A 27091-nucleotide genomic window follows, 5' to 3' on the forward strand; every position below is an offset into this window, starting at 1 on the left:
AATAAAAAAAAAGTTGGTTCCGAAAAAAAGAATCATTTAAAGTCCCACATCTCTTCCTTTCCCTTTTAGCTCCCATCACTTTTCCCTCGACCTAAAACGGAACGAGATCTCATTTTCAAAGAAAAATATATAAGATAACACAAAAATTAAAAATCGAAAAAATTCTTTAAAAAAAAAAAAAAAAATTTACAAAATCCCTAAAAATAGAAAAAGCTTAGATTAGGCTAGTTTGACCTCATTTTCATAGATTTGGGCCTAGATTTCATAGACTTTATTCTTTTTTAGGAAAATCATAATACCTTTGAAATTAAACTCAAACCACATTTCTCTAAGCCCTTAGGGTTTCGTTAGGATTTTATGATACGATTTATCGGTGCTATGATTCCTTGATTGCTCACTTCATTTCATTTGTTGATTTGCCAAGGTTTAGGTATTAGTTTTAGAAAATTTGAAAAAAGACAAAAACAACCCGCATGAACACTTAGCATTAGCTTACCTCATAAGTTTACAAACGAATTGAAAATCTATTTTTAGAAAACACTTAACTTCGGTGCTAAAAGGGTATCGGTGGAAATACCAACGTAATCAAGTCCATGAATCCTAGATTTCTCTAGTTGTGTAGAATCAAATGGTTTCTCCCGACCGTTTGATAATGTTTTTGGTTTATCATCCTCAAAGATTGGTGGCGACTCTATTTACATGTACACCTATACATGCCACCGATCACATTAAGATTGACATTGATATTCCCTCATTGTGATTTGTTATAGGACTGGGAGGGCTTGAGCTAATCTGAAATTACACACTAATCCAATGTAGTCTTTCTTTTTTTAAGTTTCAAATGACTCTTTATGACATGGCAATTAGGCGAAATAGCACCAAAAAAATGTTATATTCAATATGTAATATGTTATATAAGAGAATCAATATGAATTAATTTTCAATTAATTCAAAATGTAGGATGAAATTTCACAAAAATAACTACTTAATTATTTGACTTAAATGGCAAAAATTGGGAAGTGAAATTATTTTCGGGAATAAAAATTTTGTGTAGTTACTACACGCGTTTATGTTCTAGGAACAGAAATTTTGTGTATTTACCAAATACGTTCTGATTTTCTAAAACTCATTCGGGAACGGAATGAAAAAAATCAATCTAATTAGAATTACTTTTTCGGATTAGAATCGTTGCCATGCAGGTTCTAAATTACTTCTTGCTGCTACCGATAATTTTTCCAAGGAAACCGGATGAGCAGGATTCCCATAAAGAACAACAAAAAAAAAAAAATTGTCAAAGTAAGCAGAAAACGAAATGGAAAACCTAAAATATTAATGACAAAAATTCACGTGATGACTAACATGAAGTAGTATTCATTTGATTTAATTCTTGTTTTACGTTTTGAGGATTTTTCTTTTATTTTGTTCAGATCAGTATTTAATCACATTTAAAGAAATATACATACATTACTATCTTTTTGGAGGAAATGGCTAAAAAATTTATAAACATTTTGTACGTGTGCCAATTTAGTCATAAATATTTTAATTTGGTCAATTTAGTCATTAATCTTTTGACGATTTGTCAATAGAGTCATTCCGGTCAGTTTTAGTAAAAAATCGCAGATTGGAAGCTAGCCGTCTTATATGGCACAACCGGAGTTAACATTGGCAATTTCTAATTTTTTTTTATAAATTTATGATTTTTTCTTCTTAGGCGGTGGCAAGGGTCGACATTTGACTTGGTTGAACAAAAAAAATATATATAAAGAATAAAAAATAAAAATAAAAAATAAAAAAAGTCCAAGTGACACCGCTGGCATCCGCTTAGCGATATGGGATTAAATTTAGCCAGAATTATTACATTGGCAAATCATCGAAAGGTTTAGGACTAATTGGTTAAATTGAAAAGTTTATGACTATATTGGCACAAGTGCAATAGATCTGTGAATTTTTTGGTAATTTTCCTATACTTTACAACAAACCGTTTTGCTAAGCAACTTAGCTCTCACAGGATGAGCTTCTGTCAAGGATGGATCCTTAATTCTCCTACATTGATACCAAGTTGTAAGAAACCGATCCTTAATCATCTTGCTCTGATATGACATACGTAAAGGACCATTTTTAATCCCACTGCTTTGATCGCATTCTGGTTTAATTTGAAAATATATATCATAGGGCGCATGAGTAAGACTGGGTAAAAATACAAGTGCATGGAAAAACAAACGGTAGGCACGACACATAAAAGGTTCGGGTTTACTCATAGGGTTCGTAAACCCGAGAAAACACACGGCTCTCAAGTAAAAGACTCGGGAAAGAAAATTAGGTTCATATACTTATATGTATATCTTTCAGAAAGTTCTTTACAAAAGTTTAAAGATTTATAAAGAAAGTGACATGATGCTATAACTACTCTCAACTTAATGACATCTCCGACGAGCTTCATCTTCACCATCGACATCTATGGCATCACCTTGTGGCCTGTCCTTGCTACTAAATTGAAAAATGTTTAAACCACAAGAGTGAGCTATAAGCTCGGCAAGTGAGTATCTAACCAAACAACTAGGTAGTCCATTCATTTATTCAATCAAACATATCGTAACAAGCAACTAACCACCCAACAAAGACAACTCGAAATATAAGAACGAAAGGCTCACAAACACGATGAGGAACAAAAAGGAGCCGCCCGTATCCACCAAACCTCCCTTCCCTATCTCAAATCCAAACGCCCGAATGGCTCCCAATTCTGATCCGCATTGAATAGGTGATCTCTCGAGCGAACGACTCTTGTTCCAATCTACCCAAAGCAAGAATTTAATCATTTAACCAACGAACACACCAAGCAAGTGCCAAGCTCATGGGTCTTTCCTCATAGCTTATAGCCGAACCACCTCTTTGGAGTCCAACTTCAATTCGCCGCAACCGATAACATTCAGGACGATCAACTCACGAGTTAGGCTTACCCATAACCCATAGACACCCAGCCAACAAATGGATCGTACATGAAATGCCAATTTCCTCGCCATGCAAACTCAATCGTCCATTCGCGTACCCATTGTCAAATCTAACCTTTCACTCTCGAATCAAAGATAAACAGTCAGCCTAGGAGTAAAGATAGATATCTACTTGCCTTGAGTTGTCGTCGGAAAAAGACGGAGCTCGATTTGCCAAAGAAATGAGCTCGAACCATCCCACCCTTCCTCACTCCAAATGCCAGAGCTCGTGGATTATCGTCGCCGTGCCACGGTCGCTGGCTCAAAGCAAGAACGAGAGGGAGAGGGAGCTCGGGTGGGGGAGCAACCAAACGAGAGAGAGAGAAGAGAGAAATTGGGGGATTGCTCCACGGGAAGAAAGAATGGAAGAAAAATGAGGAGAGAGGGTAATGGCTTATATAGTGAGGTAGCCAGTGGAGGTCTTAGGACAAGGCTTCGCGCACCAACTCGGTCTAATATCTGTGTGAGCCAGTTCAAATAAAACCAAAGCATTTATCGACAACCAATGGTCCATGATCTTAAGCTCTCGCCTAGCCAAACTTATTGCCCACAATTCACTTTCGCCACTTATCCAAGTCCGATATTTACTAATCCTCTTGTAGCTCAAGTTGGCGAAGATTTAGGCCATCACAGCTTCATAGTTGAAAATGAATTTGTGTACATAGATTAAGGGCGCACATGGTAGCATTTCTGATTCAGAAATCAACTTCTGGCCAGAAGTTGATTTTTCTACTTCTGCTTCGGAAATTAATTTCTGATCAAAGAAAGACATTTGGTAATATGACAAAATTTATGCTTCCAGAACAAAAATTCGTTTGATAATGGTTAAAATTTTCACTTTTACAACATTATTAATACAAAATCTTCTACGAAAAATTAGTGATCCTAACTTAAAATGTATGTTATTTGAGAAATGCGAAATGCAAATTCTGACGGATTTAAGTATAATTTGTTATTAATTATTTTATGCAAATGGAGACCAATTTTCTGGGGAAAATTCCATTAATAAATATGATGGCGAAACAGATATATCCATGCTAAAAGCACAGGTCATTCCGGTACTTCCTCGCCTGTGCCTCTAGCGTGATTTATGTCCCAATGGGCATATTATATAAATCTTCTTCATGCCTAAAAAGTATCTAGTTCAGAGGTGTATCGTGATACATTCAATAAATCATACCATTAGACAAGTTGATTTATGACAAACAATAATTCTGCCGCACAGCTTGAAATGGTCACAATTTGTCTAAAACACTATGCTTCACCTTTAAGAACCATATATACATATATTGCATATAAATTTCTTTCTTAAATCCATCAATCCAACAAATTGACAAAAAAAAGTCATCTTTAAGTTCTAAGTCAAATGCAAAAAATATTACTACGTCACCTTGGAAATGCTGGGATCTTTCCAAGGGCCTTTGTCGAACCTTAGGCATCCCTCCTGCTCAGCACAAGTGCAGCTACCACCAAGAAATTCTAGTAGTTTAATGAAGAAATTTGCAAAGTTAAGAAAACTTCAATGTTTGGATGAATAATGTTACACAAGTAATAATAGTTGGCATTCTGTCATAGACGCAATTATTTAGCATCAATTATTTCAATTATCTAGCATCAATTATCTAGCATCAATTATAGAAGCAGGAGAGTTTCAATTATCTAGCATCAATTATTTCCAACAATGGTATTTGTTGAGAACCTAAGAAGAAATTTCAAGTGAGCGCATTTGAAAATGGCATTCATAAACCTGCATAGTGCTTTGAAATGTGTGAAGAATATTGACAAATAAAAACATACATGCATTTTGCTTTCTTAACACCAAATTTCCTTGCTTTCAAGAATATGAGAAATAAGACAGTTGTCTTTGTAGGATTGTTTAGTTCACTTTAAAATATTTGCGCGATGCCATTTAACCAACTTGGATCAATTGCTCGGTCCATTTTGCCATTATTGTGTCTTTGTGGGATGCCATTTAACTAAATCATGGAACGTTTATTTCTTATAATTCGTTAAAAAAATAATATTGCTAAAACATTTTCATGCAATACAAATTTAGTGAAAAATTTTTACAATTTTTTATTTTTGAAAACTAATTATTATTTTTTAAAATATATTTTTTTAGTTAATGACTGGAGGAGACCACCAGCGGTGGATGGCCGTCACCAATGGTAGTGGACAAAGGTCACAGGCCGCGGATTGTCTTTTTTCGATTAACTTTTGGAGAGAAGTAATTTTTTTTTATACTTCTGAAAGTTGTTCAAAAACAACTTCTAAAGCAAAAAATTACTTCAAAAGTAGAAAAATAAAGTTGTGTAACCAAATAAATTTCTGCTTCGGAAATAATTATGGAGCAAAAATTTTACTTCAGAAGTGTTACCATGCACGTACCAAGCACATGCCACGATTTGAATTTTGCGGGCACGCACCGTCAATCTTCAAAACAATTGCAATATTTGGCCGACTCCATTATGGGATTCGGCTCGTGTCTGTATCCTAACTCCTAACTGGTCTACAAGGTTAGTGAGATACTTTACGAGTCGAGCTTTATTAAGGCGGTCAATTACATAGAATTTCAAAGTGCAAGCACTAAAGAACTCTCAATGCAGTGAATATTGGAACTATAATATTTTTTTTTTCAATTTAAGAAACTAGGGAAAATTCTAAATAACAACCTGGAGTTCTCTCATTTTTTCAAATAAGGGTTTAAATATTTGAAATCGGAGTGCCTTTGTTATTTCAAAGAAGGGAAAAAACGAAAACAAAACAAAAAAAAAGGTAAATGACGAAAATGCCATTATTTAGGCCTTTTTTGAAACAACGAAAGCACTTCACGTCCTTATTAAACTAAGGCCCACTTTAAGCCCCTTTTGTTGAGAAAATGATAATACTTCGGACTCTCATTTGAAAATGTCGTAAAAGAAGATTTTTTGATTGTGGAAATGTTATTACTTATTACTTTTCCGCCGCTTGAAACTACCGAGGTCTATTTAAATGAAATTTCATTATTAGTTGCTTTATTTATTTTAAAAAAAAATGAGTGATTTGAAAAATATTTTCTAAATAATGATTACTTTCATTTCTAACAAAAACGAATAAAAACATTCAAATTTTTAAGGGTGGTCCTAGTGCGAGAACGGGGCGGTCTCCTTTCTTCAACTGAAGAAATTGCTCCGCTCCAACAAGGCCTGCTTCTTCTGCTCGCCATCTTCCCACTGGTCAGCGACCTCATGCTCTTGACCGGCGATCGAGCTTTCAGAGCGAGTCTCTCGAAGATGGAACCTCACAGAAGCTCGCTCGTCGTGCTCCACAACGCCATGATCGTCACCATGGACTCCGAGAGCCGCGTCTACGGAAACGGCGCCATCGTCATCGAGCGCGACAGGATCAAAGCCATCGGCCATTCGGTCGACCTTCTTCGCCAGTTCGGCGACGTCGCCGGCGAAGTCATCGACCTTCGCGGCCAGATTCTACTCCCAGGTCCCCCCCTTCCTTTCTCTCTCTGTACTTCAATCGGTACTCGCAAGCAGTAGTGCTCGCTTTCTGCTGGTCGATTTTGACTTCGATTTAGTGAACTAGGTTTTGTCAACACGCATGTGCACACGTCTCAGCAGTTAGGCCGAGGGATAGCCGACGACGTCGATCTGGTGACTTGGTTGCACGACCGGATATGGCCTTATGAGGCCAGCATGACCGAGGAGGATTCCTACATTTCCACTCTGCTTTGCGGAATCGAGCTCATTCACTCCGGTGTAAGCGCCGGATGTTGTGGAATTTGACTCTGGTGTTCGTTGGGCTTTTCTTGAATCGCAAGCTGCGATGTTGTGGTTTCATTGGAGCAGGTCACTTGCTTTGCTGAGGCAGGAGGGCAGCATGTTCCTGGAATGGCTAGAGCGGTGGAATCACTTGGCTTACGTGCATGCTTGGCTCAGTCTGTCATGGACTCCGGTGAGGGTTTGCCGGCATCTTGGGCTGTTCGAACTGCACAGGACTGTATGCAGGTTGCTGAGCTGAGCCCAGTGCTAATAGTCATTATTGCATTAAGGGAGTCTATGTCTAGACAAAATCGGTCCTTTTGGGCTAAATTAGACTTGCCTGTATTTGTTTGGCTATAAATATAGCTGCAGTTTTGGCTTTAACCGTGGTAATTTTCAGTTTCTTTGACATACTAGAGAACATGCACGGACAACGCTCCTAGTGACTGAAGATGTATAGAAGGTTTAAATTAACAATGAACTCCATGAAGAATGTGACCACTGGGACTGATATCAAGCTTGTATAGAGAGGCCTAAAGGGACATGCCTGGAATTCCTGAGATGGATATAAACAGATGTGGACAGAGGCTTAGTTGCTATTCAGTATTGCCGTTCTTAGCAGTTGTCCTTTAGATAATAATCAGCATGCGGGCAAATATGTTCAGCAGTGATGAAATAAACCAAGTTTTACTTGTAAAATATTGATTTTGTTGAACAAGCCTTAAAAAGATAATGGGGAGCTTTGACTTGGGAAATAGTAGTACCCAAGTTCTTTTTTGATTCACTTGCTGCATAAATTCCTGCTTTCTAGGAATTCATAGAATCACAGAGATTACACCACAGTATGGAGGACATGATTTCTTTTCTATATCCTCCTGCTTTGGTCTGTTTATTTTCTGAAGTTTTGTTTCTAGATGCCTCTCAATGTCTCCCTGGAACGTAGTATCTACAGATATCATAAATCTCATTAATATTTATATGAAATTGCATAATAGGCTTCACTTTTTCCTCACTTGACTATCTCTAGTTTCAACTGCATTGTAAATTGAGTCATAGCTATCAACATGTGACTCATAGCAATTGGCTTAAAGGATGCAGTCACAGAAGGAGCTCTATGAGAAGCATCATGATACTGCTGATGGACGTATTAGAATATGGCTTGGAATCAGGCAAATTATGAATTGCACTGATGAACTACTACTTGCAACGAGGGATACCGCAAGAGAATTGAAAACCGGAATTCACATGGTACTTGTTCTTTTATCACTCGCTCTTTTCCTAGAGCATCACAGTGAAGAGGCTTTGTACTGACACGTGTTCAAAATCTCTAATGAGAGCCCGTAAAAGTGAGAAAACTCAACTATTCAACCTTACAGCTTCTTAAAAGGAAAAAAAAAGAAAAACCTTACAGCTTCTTTTCTTTCTTCTTCTAGCTGTAAGCTTGCACAGCCTGGATTTTTTTTCCTCTTTTTCTTATTTTTTTTGGGGGTGGGGAGTAACCCATTTCTTCTGGAAATATTCTTTGTTAACTTAGGGGGGCCTTCGACTATTGTAATAGTCTATATTGAAACTTCCAATTCCTGTGATAGATCAAGCTGATTTTTTTATTTATTTAGCATGTTGCAGAGATACCCTATGAGAATCAGCTGGTAACTGAGACACGGAATGTTGATCATGGAACGGTAACATACCTGGAGAAGGTTGACTTCTTACAGGACAATTTGCTTACAGCTCATACAGTTTGGGTGAACAGTACTGAGGTGGACTGCTGCTGCACTCTGTAGAGTAACCCATCTTTTGTTGCTTTGCATCTGTAGTACCATATCTCTTATCTTGTCATGATTGTCATTGAGGATTAAGAAATTGTCTTGCTGTGTTCTTCTTACTCTAGATCTGTCTCGTTTTTTTATAATTGATTCAGCTTTGACAAGAGAAGAACAAATTGCTGCTCTCCATATTTAGGATAGAATTTGCAGAAACATGAAATACTCAACTCTTAAGACTGATAAAAGTGAGAATACCACGTGCATTTTCCCATTCTCGAGTTGTTGATAGATGAAAAGTTTGAAGTTGATCTCTTTCTCCTTTAAAAAGTTCATCTCTACAGATTTCCTTTGCGTCAGCCATTGCCAATTTCTAATATAAGTTCTGAATGATAAAGGGTGGAACTCGAATGGTGTAGGGCCATTATAGTATCTTGAACCAGAGATGATCATTGGGCGGGCCTAGGCCTGGCTCGAAGGTTGGGCCTATTGAATTGCCCAAGCCCTCCATTTCCCTCTTGGTCTTGGGTGGGCCAGGCGAGCCACCCTCCTGTTGATTATCTCTATTTGGAACAGTAGTATATGATGCCTTTTTGGCTTGTTGTTTGCTGAATCCTACAGTAAGTCCCATTCCACACGAAATTGATCAATTTTGCCGTGTGTCCATGCTCCTTGCAGATTAATCCTTATAATGCTTGTAGTAAGGGTTCCTTGTAACACTCCGTTAAAAGGTGTATTATGCAGATTCTGGTGGTTTGTAGTGAAGACGAAAAGACAATAGATTAAAGACCATCCATAGAATAGCTGTAGTCAGCTAAGTAATAATAACTTCATGTTTGATTTTTTTTCCTATGTGTGAAGTTTAGAAGTCTCAATATATGGACAGAGACATCATTGTTCTGAGTGTCCATAAGTGCTCGTTGTAATATATTGCATTCATATTCGTGCCCTCAGTTGTGAAGATCATCCTTCCTCTCCTTTAGGTTGGTTTTCTTTCACAAGCTGGAGTTAAAGTTTCTCATTGCCCCGCTGCTGCAATGAAAATGCTGGGATTCGCACCTATTACGGAGATGCTTGACGCTGGAATCTGTGTTTCATTAGGAACGGATGGTGCGCCATCAAACAACAGAATGAGCGTTGGTTCGTCCAAACTTTAAATCTGTGTGTTCCAAAGCTATGTGCATTTGGAAGCTCATGTTGAAAGAGATTTTCCTATCTGTTAGTTTAACGACAATCATAATCATCCCGGCGTTTTGATTCTGCTGGGCATATAGAAATGAAGTCTTGCGTAGTTTGATAATCACCATTGACTGGTCATATTAACTATGTGACAGCATTTCACATATTTTTCAGAATAGTGAATTCCGCTGATTCATGCATTCTTTATTGCTGTACAGTTGATGAGATGTACCTAGCTTCACTTATAAACAAAGGACGTGAAGTTTTCAAAAATGGCGTAACTGATCCTACGGCACTTCCTGCTGAAACTGTGCTCAGAATGGCAACAATAAATGGTGCTAAGTCAGTACTCTGGGACGATGAAATTGGTTCACTTGAGGTTGGGAAAAAGGTACTTTGGCCTTTATCACTCCTCACTCATATTGCTTTTGTTTGTTTTTGGCCACTCGCTCATATTGCTTGAGATCGAGAAAATGATTATTGACTTGGTTTTTCATTTATAGGCTGACATGCTCGTGATCAATGCTTCCACTTGGCATATGGTTCCTCTTCATGACTGGTATGCGATTGTTGTTCTAGAAACTCCACATTGCGTGGTGTTCAGTCAATTCTAACTCATCAGTCATGCAGATATACGATGGGCATATTCTTCTTAAACATGTGTAGTATTTGATGAAGTGTTCTACGCAGTGTTAGACTCTAACATAATCTAGACTTCAAAAAGGGAAAACTCAGTTAGAAGATGTGGCCACTTTGCCGAGTCCCTGAACAAGTTTATAACTTTTTCCCCTAATGTGCTCAATCCAACGAAGTTAAGATGTATGTTTGTCGTTTCGCAGCATTTCTGGCCTTGTATATTGCATGAGAACTGAAAACATTGATTCTGTGATGTGCAATGGTCAGTGGATTATGAAGGACAAAAGGATTTTATCAGTCAATGAGGTAATGTTCCGAGCCTATTCAATTGATTGCATGCAACTAATTCACCGGGGTCAAATTGAGACTATGTTTTTACTCCTTATGCCTTCAAGGTCATGTTTGTGTGGATCATGCCATCATTTTCAATTGCCTTTCTGTAATCCATTGCTTTGTTTCTTTTCTACTAAGAAGCATGAAGCTTCACAAAGTTTGTCTTCCTTCTTTTCTCTACCTGCTTGGTTATCGAACTATTTTGGTTCTATCTTTTGGCAGCTACCAAAATTTTGTAGTTGGTCTTTCTGATGAGACGTTGATATTTGCTCTAGTTCTTCTCTTCTTTCTAGCCATTTTCACGAGGTATTTAATTTATGATCCATGTGCAGTGTCCCAGGTTTAAGAAAGCTTCCTGCTTAGTAACATATATGTCTTACTCTTTAGGTTCCGGTTGTTTCTTAGAAGATAAAATGATTTGGAAAATACTTTCCGTAACATGGTCGCTTGTATCGTTTGAAATAATTATTCAAAGGAAAAAATTTTAAATATTGACAACAATGTATATCTAAACATTTTCATGGATTATAAAAATATTTTTTGTTCATTCACTTTTACAAGTGATACAAGTGATCGATTTTAGAAAAATATGTTTCAAATCATTCATTTTTTGGATAACATACCCTAGCAAGCCATAGCGAAGAACATGCACTTTGTAAATTAGTCAATGGGTTCCTGATATTGCTGGAATCCCACAGGAGGAAGTTATTTCACTAGCAAAGCGGGCTTCAAGTGAACTCTTGAGAAGAGCTGGCATCAAGATTCCAAATAGAATGAACCTACTTTAGTAAGTTACTTCTCCCTGCAGATGTGTGCTCATGACATCTTGCACGGATACTGTTATATGTAGTTTCGCTTTCCTTGGACTACTAGTTTACCTCCAGAAAAATGCTGTGGAGGGTGTGTATGTTAAGATTTCTCTTCCTTGACTGGTGTGGACTTACCAAACGTTAGCTTCCCTCTTGATTCTGGTGCAGTCTTTTGATTCAAGTGCAGGCTGAATGACTATTTAACTGCTAAACAACCACATATGGCTTCAAACTTTGTCTCAAGGTATAGAGGAAGACCGTCTTTTCATGCTATGGTCCTAATTATCTGACATGGTTAATTAAAAAAAAAAAAACTTCGGTACGTGTGGTTTGTTCAAGATGTACTTAATTGTGGATAAGTACCTATCAAGTGTCGGAACTAGACGCTTTCCCATTGTGTGACCAGTAAACGGATTCTGCAAAGGAAAACTAGAGAAAAGGCCAAAGAATTGAGTTATTTCAGCAAATGAGACTCCTTTGTAGTAGAATGAAAAGAATAGAATAAAAGTTGAATCCACAAGAGGGTCATAACATAATACGACATTTGTGAAATTATGTAATATTGTGGAATTTATTTAACTGGTTGTAGACTGTAGGAGTAGCAAGATTCAGAAATAAAATTTGGTATGTGTTCCATATATGTGAATTGCCAGTCTTGAGGATTTTAAATTACATTTTTACCCTATAGATAGAGATGCACCATTACCTTTTATAGTTTGCATCATACGTGGGATTTCATGGAGTTTTATTGTTAAAATTTCGAGGTTTAGTTTTTTTTTTTTCTTCTATACGTTTAATTTAGTCTATAGAGAGATTTAAAATGGGCCGGAAACACATTTTGGAAATCACATTTAATGGGCACCCTACGGAATGAGTAAATTATTTTTAAGTAAAAATGACACAAATAGTTTCTGAACTTTGATTTAATATGCAATCTCGTCTTGGAATTTTTAATTTTCAATGTAATCTTCGAATTATTGGTAAATATTCAATTTGATTTCTAAACTATATTAAAATGTTCAATGTTGTCATTTCGTTAATTTAAATTAAGGGAATATGCTAATTGGCTTCCTAGTCGCTAAGTTTGCACTATGAACAACAAAAATAAGTTACACATAGATTATCCAAATAAGATATTCATTTCAAATGAGAATATGATAATGCATATTCCTCCGGTTGGTTGTGGGGATGGTGGCTACGGGTTATAGGTGAGGGTCGGTGAGGCTCAAGCTAGCCGGGATATGGCGAGGTCGAGCTTGCTCATGCCCGCCGAGCTCAAGAAGGCTTGTGCTCGACCTCGTGGAGCCTTGTTGGTCGGCAACCTATAAAGGAAGAAGGAAAAAAAAATATAGAAAATTAATTCAAAAAACTAAAAAAATTGGCATTAATGGACTTGGGTACGGGCATCAAGAACTAGGGTTCGGCCTTGATATTAGTGGATATGGCGTCAGTGGCATGAGTGTCCTCGGCTTGGACTTGATGGACCCAAGCGCGGCCTAGATAGACCCGGCCTAGGGCACTGGAGTCCTAGGCTTGGCCTCGATGGATCCCGTCTCTTTGCCATAGGACTGAGAACGAGTATTGGGATTCTTGTGCCTAAGCGTAGAGTTTCTAATTCAAACACGAATACCTAATCATATTTTGAAAAATGATTTTTGCTGATTTAAAGAGGAAATTATTGTCTTGAACTTAAATTTTAGTCGGCAACACGCTCCTACGCTCATTTTTTCAATAGATGCAAATGCCAAAAATTGAGGAAAACGGTTTTTTGAAATATACACAACCTTAGTTCGGAATGTTTTGTAATTCGAAAATCAATAGCACCGACGTGGCAATCTACTATTTTTTTTGTCGTATTTACCCGTGGGAAGGGATTCGCTCCCGTCGAGGTGTTCAACGACGCACCAGTCAGCACCCTGTTTAACGTTGAGCCAGCCAATGGTAAAACAGAAGAATCTACACTTGTCCAGATACTTCTTCCTCGCCCAAAACAATTCTCCTCCTGAAACTTCTGGAACTTCTCGAATCTCAACCCCCTCTATAAAAACCTCTCAGCCCTCCTTCCTCCGCCATCACAGAGCTCAACAAGAACTCGCGAGTCCCGAGAAGAAAAAAGAGTTCGTCGCAGCTGATGATGGATAGCCCGTTCTTCAGGAGCCATTGGAGCGCGCCTTCCCAACCCCGTCCTCGCTACTACTCCCCTCCCGTCAGAGCCGTCCCGATCCACCGCCCGGCGGCGCCGTCGCCGTCCCCGAAGGTTGTCTCGATCCCCGTCCACTTCGTCGGATCGGAGCGGAGCCGGTCCGCCTCGGCGCTCAAGATCCAGAGCGTGTTCAGGGGATTCCTCGTGCGGAGGAGCGTGAGGAGGATCGCGGCGGTGCGGAGGGAGGTCGACGAGGTCGAGAGGAGGATCTCGACCGCGGAGGCGGTGGAGCTGTTGAGGCGAGACGAGAGGGAGAGGCTGAAGGTGAACGAGACGCTGATGAGTCTGCTCTTCAGGTTGGACTCGGTCCGAGGCGTGGATGGCGGGGTGAGGGAGTGCAGGAAGGCGGTGACCAGGAGAGCGATCGCGTTGCAGGAGAGAGTGGACGCCATCGTCGCCGGACAGAGCATGGATGATTCTGCCAAGGAGGCAGATGTCGAAGGTGGCGATGTGGCGGAGAGAGAATCTGCAGAGGCTGACAATCGTGGCTCTGGTGTTGCGCCTCTGTCGAGCACAACCGAGGCTGTTACGGCGCGATTGGGAGAAGGAAGTGGACCAGAAATGGCGGACGCGGAGCATTCGGTCGATGCTGGTAGCGAGAGTTACCAAACAGAAGAAACTCCAGCGGCGCGCGAGGTGCATGCGGCGCCAGAGGCTGACGTGGCGGCGAAGCCGGAGGGGGAACATTCTGTTGAAGCTGATGCAGGTAGGGATCGGGAGATGGAACAGCCGGCGGCCGCCGAAGTAGATACCGAAGCACGCGAGCCAGAGACTGAGATGCACGCGAACGGTGATGAGATCACGGCGGACAATTACACTGTTCAATCGCCGTGCGAACCCGTGGGAGATGCCATGGCCACTGGAGCGGAAAGCTCGGCTGATTCCTCCACCAATCCTCAGAGCCTGGTCGAGGGAATCGACGAGAACGCTCCGCCGAAGGAAGACGCCGGGACGGAGGCTCCAAAGCCCGACGAAGACGAAGAGAGCGGAGGCTGGGAGAGCGCGGAAAAGGACAGCAGGAGGAGCAAGGAGTTGCTGGAGAGGATGGTGGAGGACAATGAGAAAATAATGGGGCTAATGGCAGAGATTTTCGAGAGGAACGAACGGCAGACCAGGTTGCTGAGCTCGCTGTCGCAGAGGGTGGAGCAACTGGAGAGGGCCTTCCTGTGCGAGAAGCTGAGGAGGAAGAAGAGGAGGCAGGCCGCCGGCCGGTGCGACGGGATAGACTGTTCGGCCACGTCGCCGGACCCGAAGAAATGGGAGAAGAGATGAGACGGACAGCGATGGGGGATCCGAATGTCTGGTAGTTGCTAAAGAATTGATGTATGAGGGAGAAAAAAAAAAAACTGCAGCATTCTTCCATTTTTGTTTTTTTTTTCTCTATTTTACCCTTTTTCTTCTGTTACAGAATAAAATCGCAGTCGGAAATGCCGGGTTGTTTTTGGGCTTCTGTTAATTGGATTTGTTTCGTGAGCCCAATGTTTCAATCCTGATTCAGGCCCATCTATTAAGCTTTGCTTTATGTGGGCCAACAATCCAAGAAGACTATTGCCTGCAATTTGGTCAATGCGAGTATAAAGCAGCTCTTTTTTTAATTTAATATCTTGACAGAGCTACTTTCTTTGGGTGCCGTATCCCTTTTTCGTGATAAGATCAGGCGAGACACGAGTTAAAGATCACGTAGTTCTTGAATCTTTTAGGTCGAGCAGCCCATTATTTACCTTAGAAAAAGCATCCAAAAATTCAGCGGCGTGGCGGCTACTTTTGCTTGGAGAATATCTACACTTGCTTTCCTTATTTTCTTTTGGAAAAAGTATCATAAAAGTGTGATCGAAAATTTGTCATAAAAGTGTGATCGAGTCATAATATTTTCAAAAAGAGCTGAGTGGACCAAATCGTTTTGTTAGCTTTGTTCAACTAAACTAGCGAAAAATGTTGATGTATATTACTTTATTAATTTATTAAGACACATGGCGATGATGTATGGCCATCAAGCGTCACGTTAGAAAAAGAAATATTTGAAAATTTAAAAAAAAAAACTAAGTCAGATTAAAAAAAGTAAAAAAAATTAAGATTTAAATGAAAAACATAACTCACACCGCCAACTGTGACCTAGACCTCGCCGCCAGTCATTGGAAAGGGTTGGTGAAGGTCGCCCTTCCCGAAGCTTGATCACCTTGTCGGCCCCATCAATAAGGGCTTGTACAATTTTTTTTTCTTACTTGACTTTTGGAAGAAAAAATCCTTTTTTAATTTATTTAATCCTATTTAAGTAAAATCTGAAAGAAAATGATAAAAAAATAATATAGGAAAGTGAAACAATAAACAATATCATGCCAACATTTTTTGTTTATCAACCTAGATGGAATTAATAGAAAAATTCAGATTATATCAACTTGATAAATTTTAAAACTTGATTGCATTTTTTAAAATTTTAGGACTCAATTAGGTTTAGTACTTTTAGGGCATGCATGTAACACTTTTGAAAATAAATTTCTGCTCCATAAATTTTTCTAGAGCAGAAATCTATTTGATAATGTAATTTTTGAAGCGGAGATTCGTTTGGTTACACAACATTATATTTCTTTTTCTAAAGTAAATTTGTACTTCTAAAGTTATTTTTGAACTAATTTTCAGAAGTTAAAAAAAGTTGCTTTTCTGTTAGAAGTAGAAATATCTCTCTCATTTCGGCCTCTTTTCATTTTCAACGTTATTGCATTTTTTAAAAATTTTAAGACTTAATTACATTTTTGTGACAAGATTTAGTAATTTTAGGGCACGCATGTAACACTTCTAAAAATGAATTTTTGCTCTATAAATTTTTGTAGAGTATAAATCTATTTGGTAATATAATTTTTAAAGCAGAAATTCGTTTGGTTACGCAACATTATATTTTTGCTCCTAAATAAAATTTCTACCTTTTGAGTTATCTTTGAGCCATTTCCAGAATTTAAAAAAAAATTTACTTCTCTTTCAAAAGTAGAAATATCTCAATATCAATACCTCTATCACTTTGGCCTCTTTTCATTTTCAACGGGTCTCTCTCCCAACCATGCCTCCTGCCTACCACCATCCTCCACCACCGATCGTCGCCGCAACCATCATTGCCGCCGCCCCTTGTCGCTAATCACGGACCACCACCCATTGCCACCGCCGCCGAGTTGCCATCTCTGGTGGCTACGGTAAAAAATAAATAATAATTTCAAATAATAGATTTTTTTTAAAAAATTAAAAATAAAGTAAAATTTTTTCCGCCGTCGACAATGATTTTTCATAAAAATATTTTGTGTTAATAATATTTCAGAAGTATAAATTTTTAATCGTTACCAAATGAATTTCTATTCAAAAAACAGACATTTTATGTTGTTATCAAACGTTAAATCAACTTATGGAGCATAAGTAGAAAAAAAAAAATTTCTGCTCAGGGAAAAAATAAAAAAAATAAACTTCTAGTCGGAAGTTGATTTTTGAAGCACAAGTGTTGCCATGCGTGCGCTTATTATTATTATTATTATTATTATTTAACACAAGTTCACTTATCTCTTTTCTTTGTTGAATTTTATTTCCTAACGTGACTTTTCACAATTTATAGAATGCATTATATTTTATCGATTTTCCATCCACATAATCTCAAATTGCAAAACTTAAAAGGGAAAAAAAAAACATAAATTTGAAAGAAAGTACGGCGACTTCTTTGACAATTCTAAAAGTCGTCCTTTCTCGAGAACATCGTTTCTCCGCGCACCAACCCACCCACCCAATCTCTTACATATTTATACCGACGGCAGCTCAATCCTTAACCTTCCTCGACAGCAGAAAAATATCTTCATCGTCATCCATGGCCGCTTCTTTCACAGCTCTGGTAAATCCCTCGTTTCCCTTCCAATATTGCGCAGTATCCCGCCGATGCTTTTCGGGTAAAGCATTGATTTTTGGGTTAATTTACCATTTGCATTTTGTTTCTGAGCAGTCCAATGTTGGTTCGCTTACCACTCCAAGGAACGGCTCGGAGATCAGAGGTTTGAGCCCATCTTGCAATGTCGCCGCCAGCGTCCGACCGCCTCCATTGAAGGCCAGCTTGTCGGCGTCGTCTTCTAGCTCTTTCTCCGGCTCTCCGCGCCTGATTCCCCTCAACTCTTCTTCTCAGAGGAAATTCCGTCCGTGCTCGGTTCGAGCAAGTGCCGAGGTTACCTATGTTGTCTTCTCGTTCTCTAAATCTTTGTGCTTTTCGCAGTATAGGGACGAGAAGGAAGTGGATTGACAGTTGAGTTGAATTTGTTGTTGTTGTATTGAGTCCTAAATTATTGCCTAAACCGAAGTCAAAGCAATATGTCCCGATAAGCAGTGGACGATCTTTCTGGGAGTGTAAGGTGTTGTTCCGTGAAGTGAATTGAGGACTATTATTCTCTGAAACTAATTGGCGCCTGCATAATCTAACTGCATACACTTTAGGTTACATCTCTTATATGTGTGTGTTGGTCTCTTCTGGGATTTCAGGATGCGGCTGTTCAGTCAAAAGTTACCAACAAAGTTTACCTTGACATTAGCATCGGTAACCCTGTCGGGAAGCTTGCTGGAAGAATTGTGATTGGATTATATGGAGACGATGTTCCACAAACAGCAGAGAATTTCCGCACTTTATGCACAGGTCTTCTTATTCTCTACTGTGGAACTAACTTGAGTATTGCATTGTGCAAATTGTTTCCAAAAGATGATTATCCAATCCTTCTTTGTTTTTCTTCAGGAGAGAAAGGCTTTGGATACAAAGGTTCATCGTTCCACCGTGTCATCAAAGATTTTATGATTCAGGGAGGTGACTTTGACAAAGGAAATGTGGGTACTTCATCAATGTCCTCGAATTCACATTATAGTAACTCTGGCCTGTTTTCCTTTTGATGGTTGCCGTGTGGACCTCTTCTGATTGAATGTCATCTGATGCCATAACAGTTGTTAAGACTCTTTGTCCCCATTCATTCCTTGTGATTGGGGTGAAATTAATCAATTAAACAGGGTGATGCCAAGGCCTGGTCTCACCGAGGCCATGTGAGTGATGGATGATGCGGTTGGATTTGTAATACGTGTTGACCATTAGACAAATATATGCAGGCTTTTCTTTTGTAAGATGAATCGCAGACAGTTCAAAGCTCTTCTACCTCCTAATAGAGCAAATAACTAAAAGCACAAAAGAGAAAACCAAAGCAGCGTAAGACTGGGGAATCTAATGATTGTTAAGGACATTGAAGGTGTCGAGACAGAGTATTTCTAATTGTGAAGCGGGTTCTTCGATTTAAAAGAACAATAATACCAGTTGAAGAATTTGTGATGATCTTGACTCACAACATGAGTCTCCTAGGATGCTTGTATTGATGGTGTACATCCCTTAGTCTCGGATCATAAATGGAGTCAAATATCACAGGCACTTCTGAGCATTATGTATATTTGTCCTTTTTGTTCCATTTTTAGGTTTTGTCATGTATTTGTAGCATTTATGTTGAACACTAGGGGCATCCTTTCCAAAAGTGTGGCAGTTCTCGGTGACTTTGTAGCTAATATCTATGAGTTGCTGCATTTGTTCCTTGAGCAGCTGAGATTCTTTTGGAACTGTTTGAATTTTTACGAAGCATGGTATTTATGCACATAGAACCATTTAACATAGCTTGTGTTGTAACTTGTGCTGATTCTTGTCGGGTAATATTGGTTTGAGAGTATTAACAGTTTCAAGGAACTCTCTCCAATCCTTAATCTGTCTGAAGTGTGAATTTATTGGCATTCTATTTCCCTTAAGGGTGACCACGACTATGATAATTTAAATTATTCTGAACCAGTCTGATATTTGTCTCTATTGCAGGGAACAGGGGGTAAAAGCATATATGGCCGTACTTTTAAAGATGAAAGCTTTAAGTGTAAGACTATTTCTCGTATGCTGTACTTATGGTAGGATAAGGACACATCTTAGAAAAAAACAATTTATAGTTACTTTTTTGTTAGAGGACTATGATCATAAGATATTTGACTTAATGCTTGATGCATCTCATATGCATTCTAACTACAGTGGCCGCTGTCAATACGAATTTCTCATATTTAATTTTGATGTAATAAGCATGTGGTGGGGGCGATTCCTAACTTGAACTCTCTCACTTCTTCTGAGTGCTGTCCTTCAACTTTTAGCCGAATTGAAAATATAGTTATTCTTCTATAAAATGTCACACGTCAAGATCCCTCTTATTGAGAGTAATGGAATGGGTTGCAGTGTCTCATGTTGGACCTGGGGTGGTCAGCATGGCAAATGCCGGCCCCAACACCAATGGGAGCCAGTTCTTTATCTGCACTGTGAAGGTAATCTTAATATCATGTTTCTTCTACTCACAAGATGTTGCTGATAATTTATCATGTCAATACAAAAGTCGCATTTTTCCAGCGCTGGGAATAAGGATACCGTTTTGCAATTTTTCCTCGATTTTTCATATTTAGTTATGTTTATACAATTTTGAGATTGTGGGGGCTATTGCAGAATTGCATGAAGAAGTATATTCTTTGCCCAGCTCAAGTTTTGAACCTTGGAATTTTGTGTAGGATCTCATTTATGCTAGGAGAGCTTGGTGTCTGAGAAGTAAATTTTTATTAGATGCTTTATATTTTAGAGGAGCATATCTATAGTAGCTTTTAGGCAGGATAAGGGAGGGAGGGAGATTTTTATTAGATGCTTTATATTTTAGAGGAGCATATCTATAGTAGCTTTTAGGCAAGAGAGAGAGATTTTTATTAGATGCTTTATATTTTAGAGGAGCATATCTATGGTAGCTTTTAGGCAAGAGAGAGAGACAGAGAGAGACAGAGACAGAGAGACAGAGAGAGATTTTTCTATTAGATGCTTTATATTTTAGAGGAGCATATCTATAGTAGCTTTTAGGCAAGGGAGAGAGAGAGAGAGAGAGAGAGAGAGAGAGAGAGAGAGAGATGTCTTAGTTATTTAATGTCCCTAAAAGCCTGGCCAACTGGTTTTATAGTTCTTGACATGCCCATTATAGACCATTTTCACTTAATTATTCCTATTCACAGGTGGTTACAACAAATCCTTGATTGGAATCGTGTACATGTTATGCTTGGGGATGCCACTTTGTCGACCAATATTATCATAGATGATTGGCTAGTGCGTTGCATGGACAAAGCTTCTGAATTTTTAGCTAATTGTTTGCCCAAACAAATCTTGTGGAACAGAATTTGTGAAACTGGTTTGCTTCTGCCTTGGATCAGAATAGCCATCGCTTAAACCAAAAGTAAAAGGCACTCAATTCGAGGGATGGCATTAAGACCTGCCCCAACAAAAAACCTGCACTGCCCCACCCCATCCCACCCCAAAGGGGTGAGTAAAACCCACATTTCGCAGGTTTTTGGAGTTGGGATGAGGAAGAAATATTGTTAGTTTTACTGCCAAAATCTGAAATCTCCTGGAGAATTAGATCAGTCTAACATGGCTTTGGAAAACATTCCCACCTCTCTTTAGCCAGATTTTAAGGCTAATTTCTTTGTTGCCCCACTTGAGGTGGAATATTGCAATCAGGGGTGATGGTAGCTGAGACGCAACTTCTTATTGCAAATTTCTCACCTTTTTGCTGCATTGCTTATTTTTCCTTACTAGTATTGGAGTCGATCAAAGTTGTCATCAGTGCTTCCTTCTTAACATTTTCCAGCAAAATATGCTCAGACATTGCCAACATTTTTAAACTAGCTTAATCCTGATATATGCATCAAGATTGCTATGCAAGCATGTCATCCATGTATGAAGTGTATGCATGACAATATTTCAATCCAACAACAACAACAATCCACCAGAAATGTTGCCTCAGTGTTAATTTCCTTACGAACCACATATTAGCCGCTTCTGCATCTTATTAGTGAGCTGCTAATTGTTTGAGAACTCTAGCGACCTCTCTTGAACATAAAATCTCATCCGTTCTGCAATTTCTCCTGCGCATTCTTTTCACCTGTGTCAATGATTCATCTCGTTTATGACAGACGCCGTGGCTGGACCAGAGGCACGTTGTGTTTGGGCAAGTGTTAGAGGGCTTGGACATTGTCAGGCTGATCGAGTCACAAGAAACAGACCGAGGAGACCGTCCCAGGAAGAGAGTGGTCGTATCCGACTGTGGTGAACTTCCCGTGGTGTGATATGGCCTTGATTAGTTGTGTTGTGCAAATTAGTACTGGGTCATGCCCTCCTCGAATTTTCTTCTTTCATTTCACTGTTATTGTTGGAGAGCAAACTTGGGAAGAGCCAGGTCGCGATTGTTAATTGCTCAATTGTTGTAGTGTTCTGACGGAATTTTTCTTTAAATTGGAAGCACAGAATGACTGCTTCCGAGTCTTTCCTTCATCGTTGGACCCCTTGTGAGGAATGGATGATATGATACCGTTAGATGTCTGGGATTTGCTTGAACTTCCCTTTTCTCGTCTCCCAAGTTTGCTGGATCCTTCCAAGCTCTAGCATGGATCTGTGAATCTCGATTCAACTTGGGAGGATAGTAGCGTGACATATAATCAGGGAACAGAGCCGAAGTGTGCGAGTTTGCTGTGGGAATGTTCCAGGCCATTAACCCCGCTCTTTCGTGATGCAGAGCGCTGCTTGCGTGAAAACTTCCGCTTCAGATAAGAGTACTCGATTCCTTCATGTTGCCGCCTTCGGCTCGTCGCCATGATCATTATTGACACATAAATTTTGATTTCTTATTTAATCATCTATTGCATAAAAATTAGGGACTAGCATTAGTCCCTAGCAAAAATGTTAAAATCATTTTTTCATATAGTTGTTACTTAGATTAGTTTAATTTGGCATTAATCACTTTGCATTTTTTTTTTCTTAGTGTGCATTTTTATTCGGATCGATAAAAGATTGCATGGAGATATTCTCGGGATGCTCACAAACGCACGGTTGCATATTTTTGGGGGATAATTGGGGGATTTTTTCTATAAGAATGAGAGAGCTCTTCACGTTTTGGGGGGCCACCCAATTATAACACACGGCCACTAGAGAGAGAGAGAGAGAGAGAGAGAGAGATGGTGAGGGGGCTTCACCATTAGAGATCTCGCTCTGAAAAGAGGTGAACACAACTAGAAGACGCCTGAAGAGGAGACCATTAAAGAAAGGCGTTGAGGTCCTTACATTCGGTGGACCCAAAATATTTGCCCATTGGTCAAGCCTTGGTCTTTTCTCTTTTCTCTTTGTCTTGTCCACTTTCCTTTGGGGAAATCTGTACAATTATTTAATGGTTTTCGTTCACCCGTGCACCTTGCTGAACAACCTGTGGACGACTACTCCGATGGAAAAGTCCATGGTTCCAGCCGATGTCCCAATCTGTTCACCACCGAGCCAGCACTCTTGGTCCTTCTTCGCATGATCGTCGTTTACGACCTGGGTTGCTCTTTGTTGCCCTTGTCGATCTAATTCATCTTTGCTGTCACGACACTTGATTTTGATCACCAGTTAATAAGGTCAAAAGGTTCTGCCAGTTGCAGCCACGCTGGAATATTTTGTTGCAGGTTTTCAACGAGGTTTCCAGCTTGGTGACCACCTCTTCGGCTGAATATATTTGTAGCCTTGCTGACCCTACACGAAATCTTCAGTCCATCGTCCTTGCTTGTCTCGTTTCAGCGCCCACGACCAAGCACTGCTGGACCGAATCCCATCAAGCATCTGCGAGCCATCCACAGCCACCAGCATCGTCCCACGAGTCCATCAAAACCAGATCCCCTAACATACACCTTCAATGTCGGTGGTAACATTAAATGAAATCCCACCGTCCATTCTCATTTGATGTCCAAAACTCGTGATCCCCTAACATACACTTTCAATGTCGATGGTAACATTAAATGAAATCCCACCCACCATACATTCTTATTCCCAAAATTCGCCACGTCATTTGAAGGAGGCACTTTTGAAACTTGGGTTCCCTCTCTCTCCTCATATCCGTTATGAAATTTGCTCTGCTCTCTTCGCACCTTCACGCTTTTGTTGCCTCACTTGTCTCTTCCGCTCGACGCGTCCTCTGTCTTCCCCGCTCGCCACCTCGTGACTGTCGGCCTCCCTCGCATCGTCCGTCGCCTCCCCTCGATGCGTTGAGTGAGAGGGCAAGCCGAGACGAAGCCGGCGGCCTTGAATTGGAGAGCCGCGTCAAGGGGAGGCAACGGACGATGCGAGGGGGGCGCAAAGGAGGGGAGGCAACGGACAATGCGAGGGGGGCGCAAAGGTGTGAATAGAGCAGAACAAATTCCGTAACGGATATCAGGAGAGAGAGGGAATTCAGGTTTCAAAAGTTCCACCCAATTTTTTCCTCGCATCCTTCAAATGACATGGTGGATTTTTGGGCGTCGGATGAGAATGGACGGTGGGATTTCATTAATGTTACCACTAACATTGAAGGTGTATGTTAGGGGATTCGATTCTGAATCCATCATCGCACCGCGAGCCATGAGTTCATCGTTCATCGTGTTGCATCGGTCCGATCCCGATCCGTTGGTTCAAATCGGGGAGCATATCCATGGGAATATTCGAAATAGGTGAGAATATTATCTTAATTATTTCGGTGATATCCTTTCCTATTTTGAATTTGATTATCTCATGCATATTTTCAGTTATTAGAAAACCGGTTCAAATTAGGATATTTCCTTGACGACAACTTGCAAATTCGGACTAATCTTGACCCCGATATTTGTCTCGATGGAGCGGGAATCGAGATATCCATTCTTAACCACCAGATTTGACTCATGAATTCAATTTGTTACCGAATTTGAATAGGAAAACATTTTCAAAATCATGCATATCTTTATTTGCATATTTGATTGGTTGTTTCTTTATTTGAAAATTAAAAAAAATAGATTTAAAAAGATAAGGTTTATTAAAAATCTTATCTCGAAAATTCAATTGGCTTTAGATAGATAAGATTTCCTAAAAATCTTGTCTCATAGAATAGGCATTCATTTAGGAAGATATGATTTATTAGAAACCGTATCTAATAGATTTGGTGCATTAAATTTAATTTGCAAATTAGATAGATTGCATCTTCATTTAGATAGGATATTATAAATTAAAACATTTAGACTTAGGATTAAAGATTTCCTATATAATTTAGGATTTAATTCAAAATATTCTCCAAATATTTAGGATAATCTTCGTTTAGGATAGTTTTGATTTCATTAATAATTATCCCGAAATTCAATAAAAAATGCAAAAAAAAAAAAAAATCTTGTGCATATGTATTCACATAATTTAGAATATTCCATATCATGCATCTAGATAATGCATTTTATTTTATATGCATGTCATATAGGTTAGAATCATAATCGTCATGTCATATAGTTTTCTATGTCATTTGCCATATCACCAATTGCATGCCACATCATTCGCATGTCATGTAATTGCCATGTCATCTGCATGTACGCCATGTCGTTTGCTACGTCATTTAGAATGCCATGTCATCGTATGGCCATGTTGTTATTTGCATGTCTAGGTTCGTTAATCTAGTTTACATGTTTAAGTCATTTAGCCTAATGTTGAATGTCACTTAGGTTAAATTCATGACATTTTCACATGCCTTCTAGATTAGGTTGATTTAGTCAATTCGTACGTCATTTAATTAGAATCGCATTGTCATTCTAGTTAGCCTCATTTTCGCATGTCTTAGAATTAGGTCAAATAAATGCCTTGCATGCAATTTAGTTTAAGACTGCATATGTATTTCATTCATTTGCATTCTTCATTAAATAAGTGAAAATCCATAAAAATATTGCATTAGACTAAGTATCACACATCGGAGATAAGCGTTAGGGCTTAGGCTGCATCGTCCATGTATGTTCCCTCTTTCCCTATCTTGCAATTTATTTGATGCTTTGATTATTTTGTGTTAAATAAATTTTGTGCACCCGCATGATCACCCCACATGTTAGGACTTTACATTAAAATCAATCCAAGCCGCATGCTTAAATGTTTTTCATTGAAATGAAAGGTATCGAAAGGACGTTAATAATAACCAAGTCCCCGAACTCAATGAATCTATGGTTCGTAGGAATAAAGTATTTTTTCCAATACTTTATCTAGGTGTCTACTCCGCCTACCATAAAATGATTAGTGGCGACTCCATTTTGAAAACTTTTGCCTAATAATCACTTGAACCGTAAGTCACGATTTGGTAGAATTTGGGAGAATTCGAGCTAGGTAGTTAAGTTAATTAATTAATCTGGTAATCCATTAACCCGAAATCTCTAATTTTAGGTTGCGACAATTACAAGTCTTTGTTTCAATTTGGATTACAACAATAGTCCGAAGGAGCTGTCCATAGGATAAAGAGACTCGCATTGACATTGCGTAAGATGAATGCATTGTATTGTTTATAATCTTGAATGTTTTGTTTCAACTTTTATCTACTGTAAGCAGATTTGTCAAAATGGGTTGATAGAATCGGGTAAAAAATAATCTGAACCAAATTCACTTACTCGACCCATTTCGATCTATTTTCATACAATGCAAATATAGTTACCGGCACCCAACTCAACTTATGCAATGTACTCGATCCGATCCGATCCGATCCGATCTCTATTGCTAAAATGTATCTATACATTAACTCAATTTAGAAAAATTCATATTCAAACTGAGGTGAGAGTCAAGAGTAAGTGAGCACGAGACAGGTTTAAACGGCGCATATCTGTAAGTGAAAAGGTGACAAGGTTCAAACCAAATTGTAACTGACGAAATCGCTCCTCGTACAAACAAACAAATGGCTTCGGCCACTTTTTCTTTGGGCCAAATAGACAAAAGGAAACAAAAGGCAATCCTCCATGGCCAGTCACCCTGGCCCAACCCCAAATTCCTCTGTTTCTGTCTTTTCCTCTTTTCTCGTACGTTTGGATAAGATGATAAGGTCAAGGTGAAGATCCCTTTCATCCCCCACGTCTAGCGACCCATGGACCGAGGCGGGTTCGGGACAAGACATATCCCCCCACGCGACTTTTGAAACGATGCCCACCATTTTGTGTCCTACTTCAAGTAAAATTGGCGCCAATCCTACGACAAAACGACAGAAAGAAAAACAGTTCATCCCCGTATCAACAATGTAACCAATTAAAAAGCTCTTGCTTTATTAAACACGAGACAGAACTCCATTATAAATGTCACCGCAATTAGGGGACCTAATTTTTTTTTGGTCGAAAGTTAGCCATTCATGGATACAAAACTTATGGAACGAAGCCCGAAAGACCTAATTGAGTCTATATAAAGTAGGGGCGCTTTGACACAGCTTTCTTTTGTGATGAGAACAAATGATTTGGATTGAACTCAAATTGCAATTGTGAAATATGATAATTGAACCTTGGGATAGGCTCACAAATTATCCTATATGATTAATTTTTAGCTAAAAATTTGATCTCGTTCCACAGTTGT

General features: G+C 39.2%; 3 protein-coding genes across 6 annotated transcripts; all 3 read left to right on the forward strand.

The window, feature by feature from the left end:
• The first annotated feature begins 6129 nt into the window (after nt 1-6129).
• LOC115738991 (5-methylthioadenosine/S-adenosylhomocysteine deaminase-like) lies at nt 6130-11906 on the forward strand. 4 transcript variants are annotated; one of them, XM_048278329.1, is made up of 10 exons: nt 6130-6464; nt 6564-6736; nt 6827-6985; nt 7838-7987; nt 8356-8499; nt 9486-9642; nt 9900-10072; nt 10185-10240; nt 10521-10623; nt 11647-11906. In XM_048278329.1, the coding sequence occupies exons 1-10, from the start codon at nt 6215-6217 to the stop codon at nt 11653-11655; spliced, it is 1374 nt and encodes a 457-aa protein (XP_048134286.1). In that variant the 5' UTR covers nt 6130-6214; the 3' UTR covers nt 11656-11906. The 4 variants fall into 4 exon arrangements, with proteins under 4 accessions (XP_048134286.1, XP_030527688.1, XP_048133706.1 ...); XM_030671828.2 differs by lacking the exon at nt 11647-11906 and adding an exon at nt 11349-11579; XM_048277749.1 differs by lacking the exon at nt 11647-11906 and having other exon boundaries at nt 10521-11005.
• Nucleotides 11907-13343: 1437 nt separating this feature from the next.
• Nucleotides 13344-15118, forward strand: LOC115739010 (retinitis pigmentosa 1-like 1 protein). The gene has a single exon (XM_030671856.2). It carries the CDS (start codon nt 13591-13593, stop codon nt 14932-14934), a length of 1344 nt encoding a protein of 447 aa, XP_030527716.1. The 5' UTR covers nt 13344-13590; the 3' UTR covers nt 14935-15118.
• A 2253-nt stretch (nt 15119-17371) lies between these two features.
• Nucleotides 17372-22099, forward strand: LOC115738919 (photosynthetic NDH subunit of lumenal location 5, chloroplastic). The gene is made up of 7 exons (XM_030671729.2): nt 17372-17524; nt 17633-17848; nt 18160-18310; nt 18407-18495; nt 19511-19565; nt 19913-19998; nt 21679-22099. Exons 1-7 carry the CDS (start codon nt 17501-17503, stop codon nt 21829-21831), a joined length of 774 nt encoding a protein of 257 aa, XP_030527589.1. The 5' UTR covers nt 17372-17500; the 3' UTR covers nt 21832-22099.
• Nucleotides 22100-27091: the final 4992 nt, after the last annotated feature.

This window comes from Rhodamnia argentea, chromosome 1 (genome assembly GCF_020921035.1).
Source record: "Rhodamnia argentea isolate NSW1041297 chromosome 1, ASM2092103v1, whole genome shotgun sequence".
In the NCBI taxonomy this organism is placed as follows: Eukaryota; Viridiplantae; Streptophyta; class Magnoliopsida; order Myrtales; family Myrtaceae; genus Rhodamnia; species Rhodamnia argentea.

What these genes read in the sequence shown, in the direction of transcription:
- LOC115738991 (XM_048277749.1), top strand. Translation starts at nt 6,215, where the DNA reads ATGCTCTTGACCGGCGATCGAGCTTTCAGAGCGAGTCTCTCGAAGATG. An exon ending in CTGCACAGGACTGTATGCAG is followed by an intron (nt 6,986 to 7,837) that starts GTTGCTGAGCTG and finishes TAAAGGATGCAG; the next exon opens with TCACAGAAGGAGCTCTATGA. An exon ending in TGAAAACCGGAATTCACATG is followed by an intron (nt 7,988 to 8,355) that starts GTACTTGTTCTT and finishes TTATTTATTTAG; the next exon opens with CATGTTGCAGAGATACCCTA.
- LOC115739010 (XM_030671856.2), top strand. Translation starts at nt 13,591, where the DNA reads ATGATGGATAGCCCGTTCTTCAGGAGCCATTGGAGCGCGCCTTCCCAA.
- LOC115738919 (XM_030671729.2), top strand. Translation starts at nt 17,501, where the DNA reads ATGGCCGCTTCTTTCACAGCTCTG. An exon ending in CCGCTTCTTTCACAGCTCTG is followed by an intron (nt 17,525 to 17,632) that starts GTAAATCCCTCG and finishes GTTTCTGAGCAG; the next exon opens with TCCAATGTTGGTTCGCTTAC. An exon ending in TCTTTATCTGCACTGTGAAG is followed by an intron (nt 19,999 to 21,678) that starts GTAATCTTAATA and finishes CGTTTATGACAG; the next exon opens with ACGCCGTGGCTGGACCAGAG.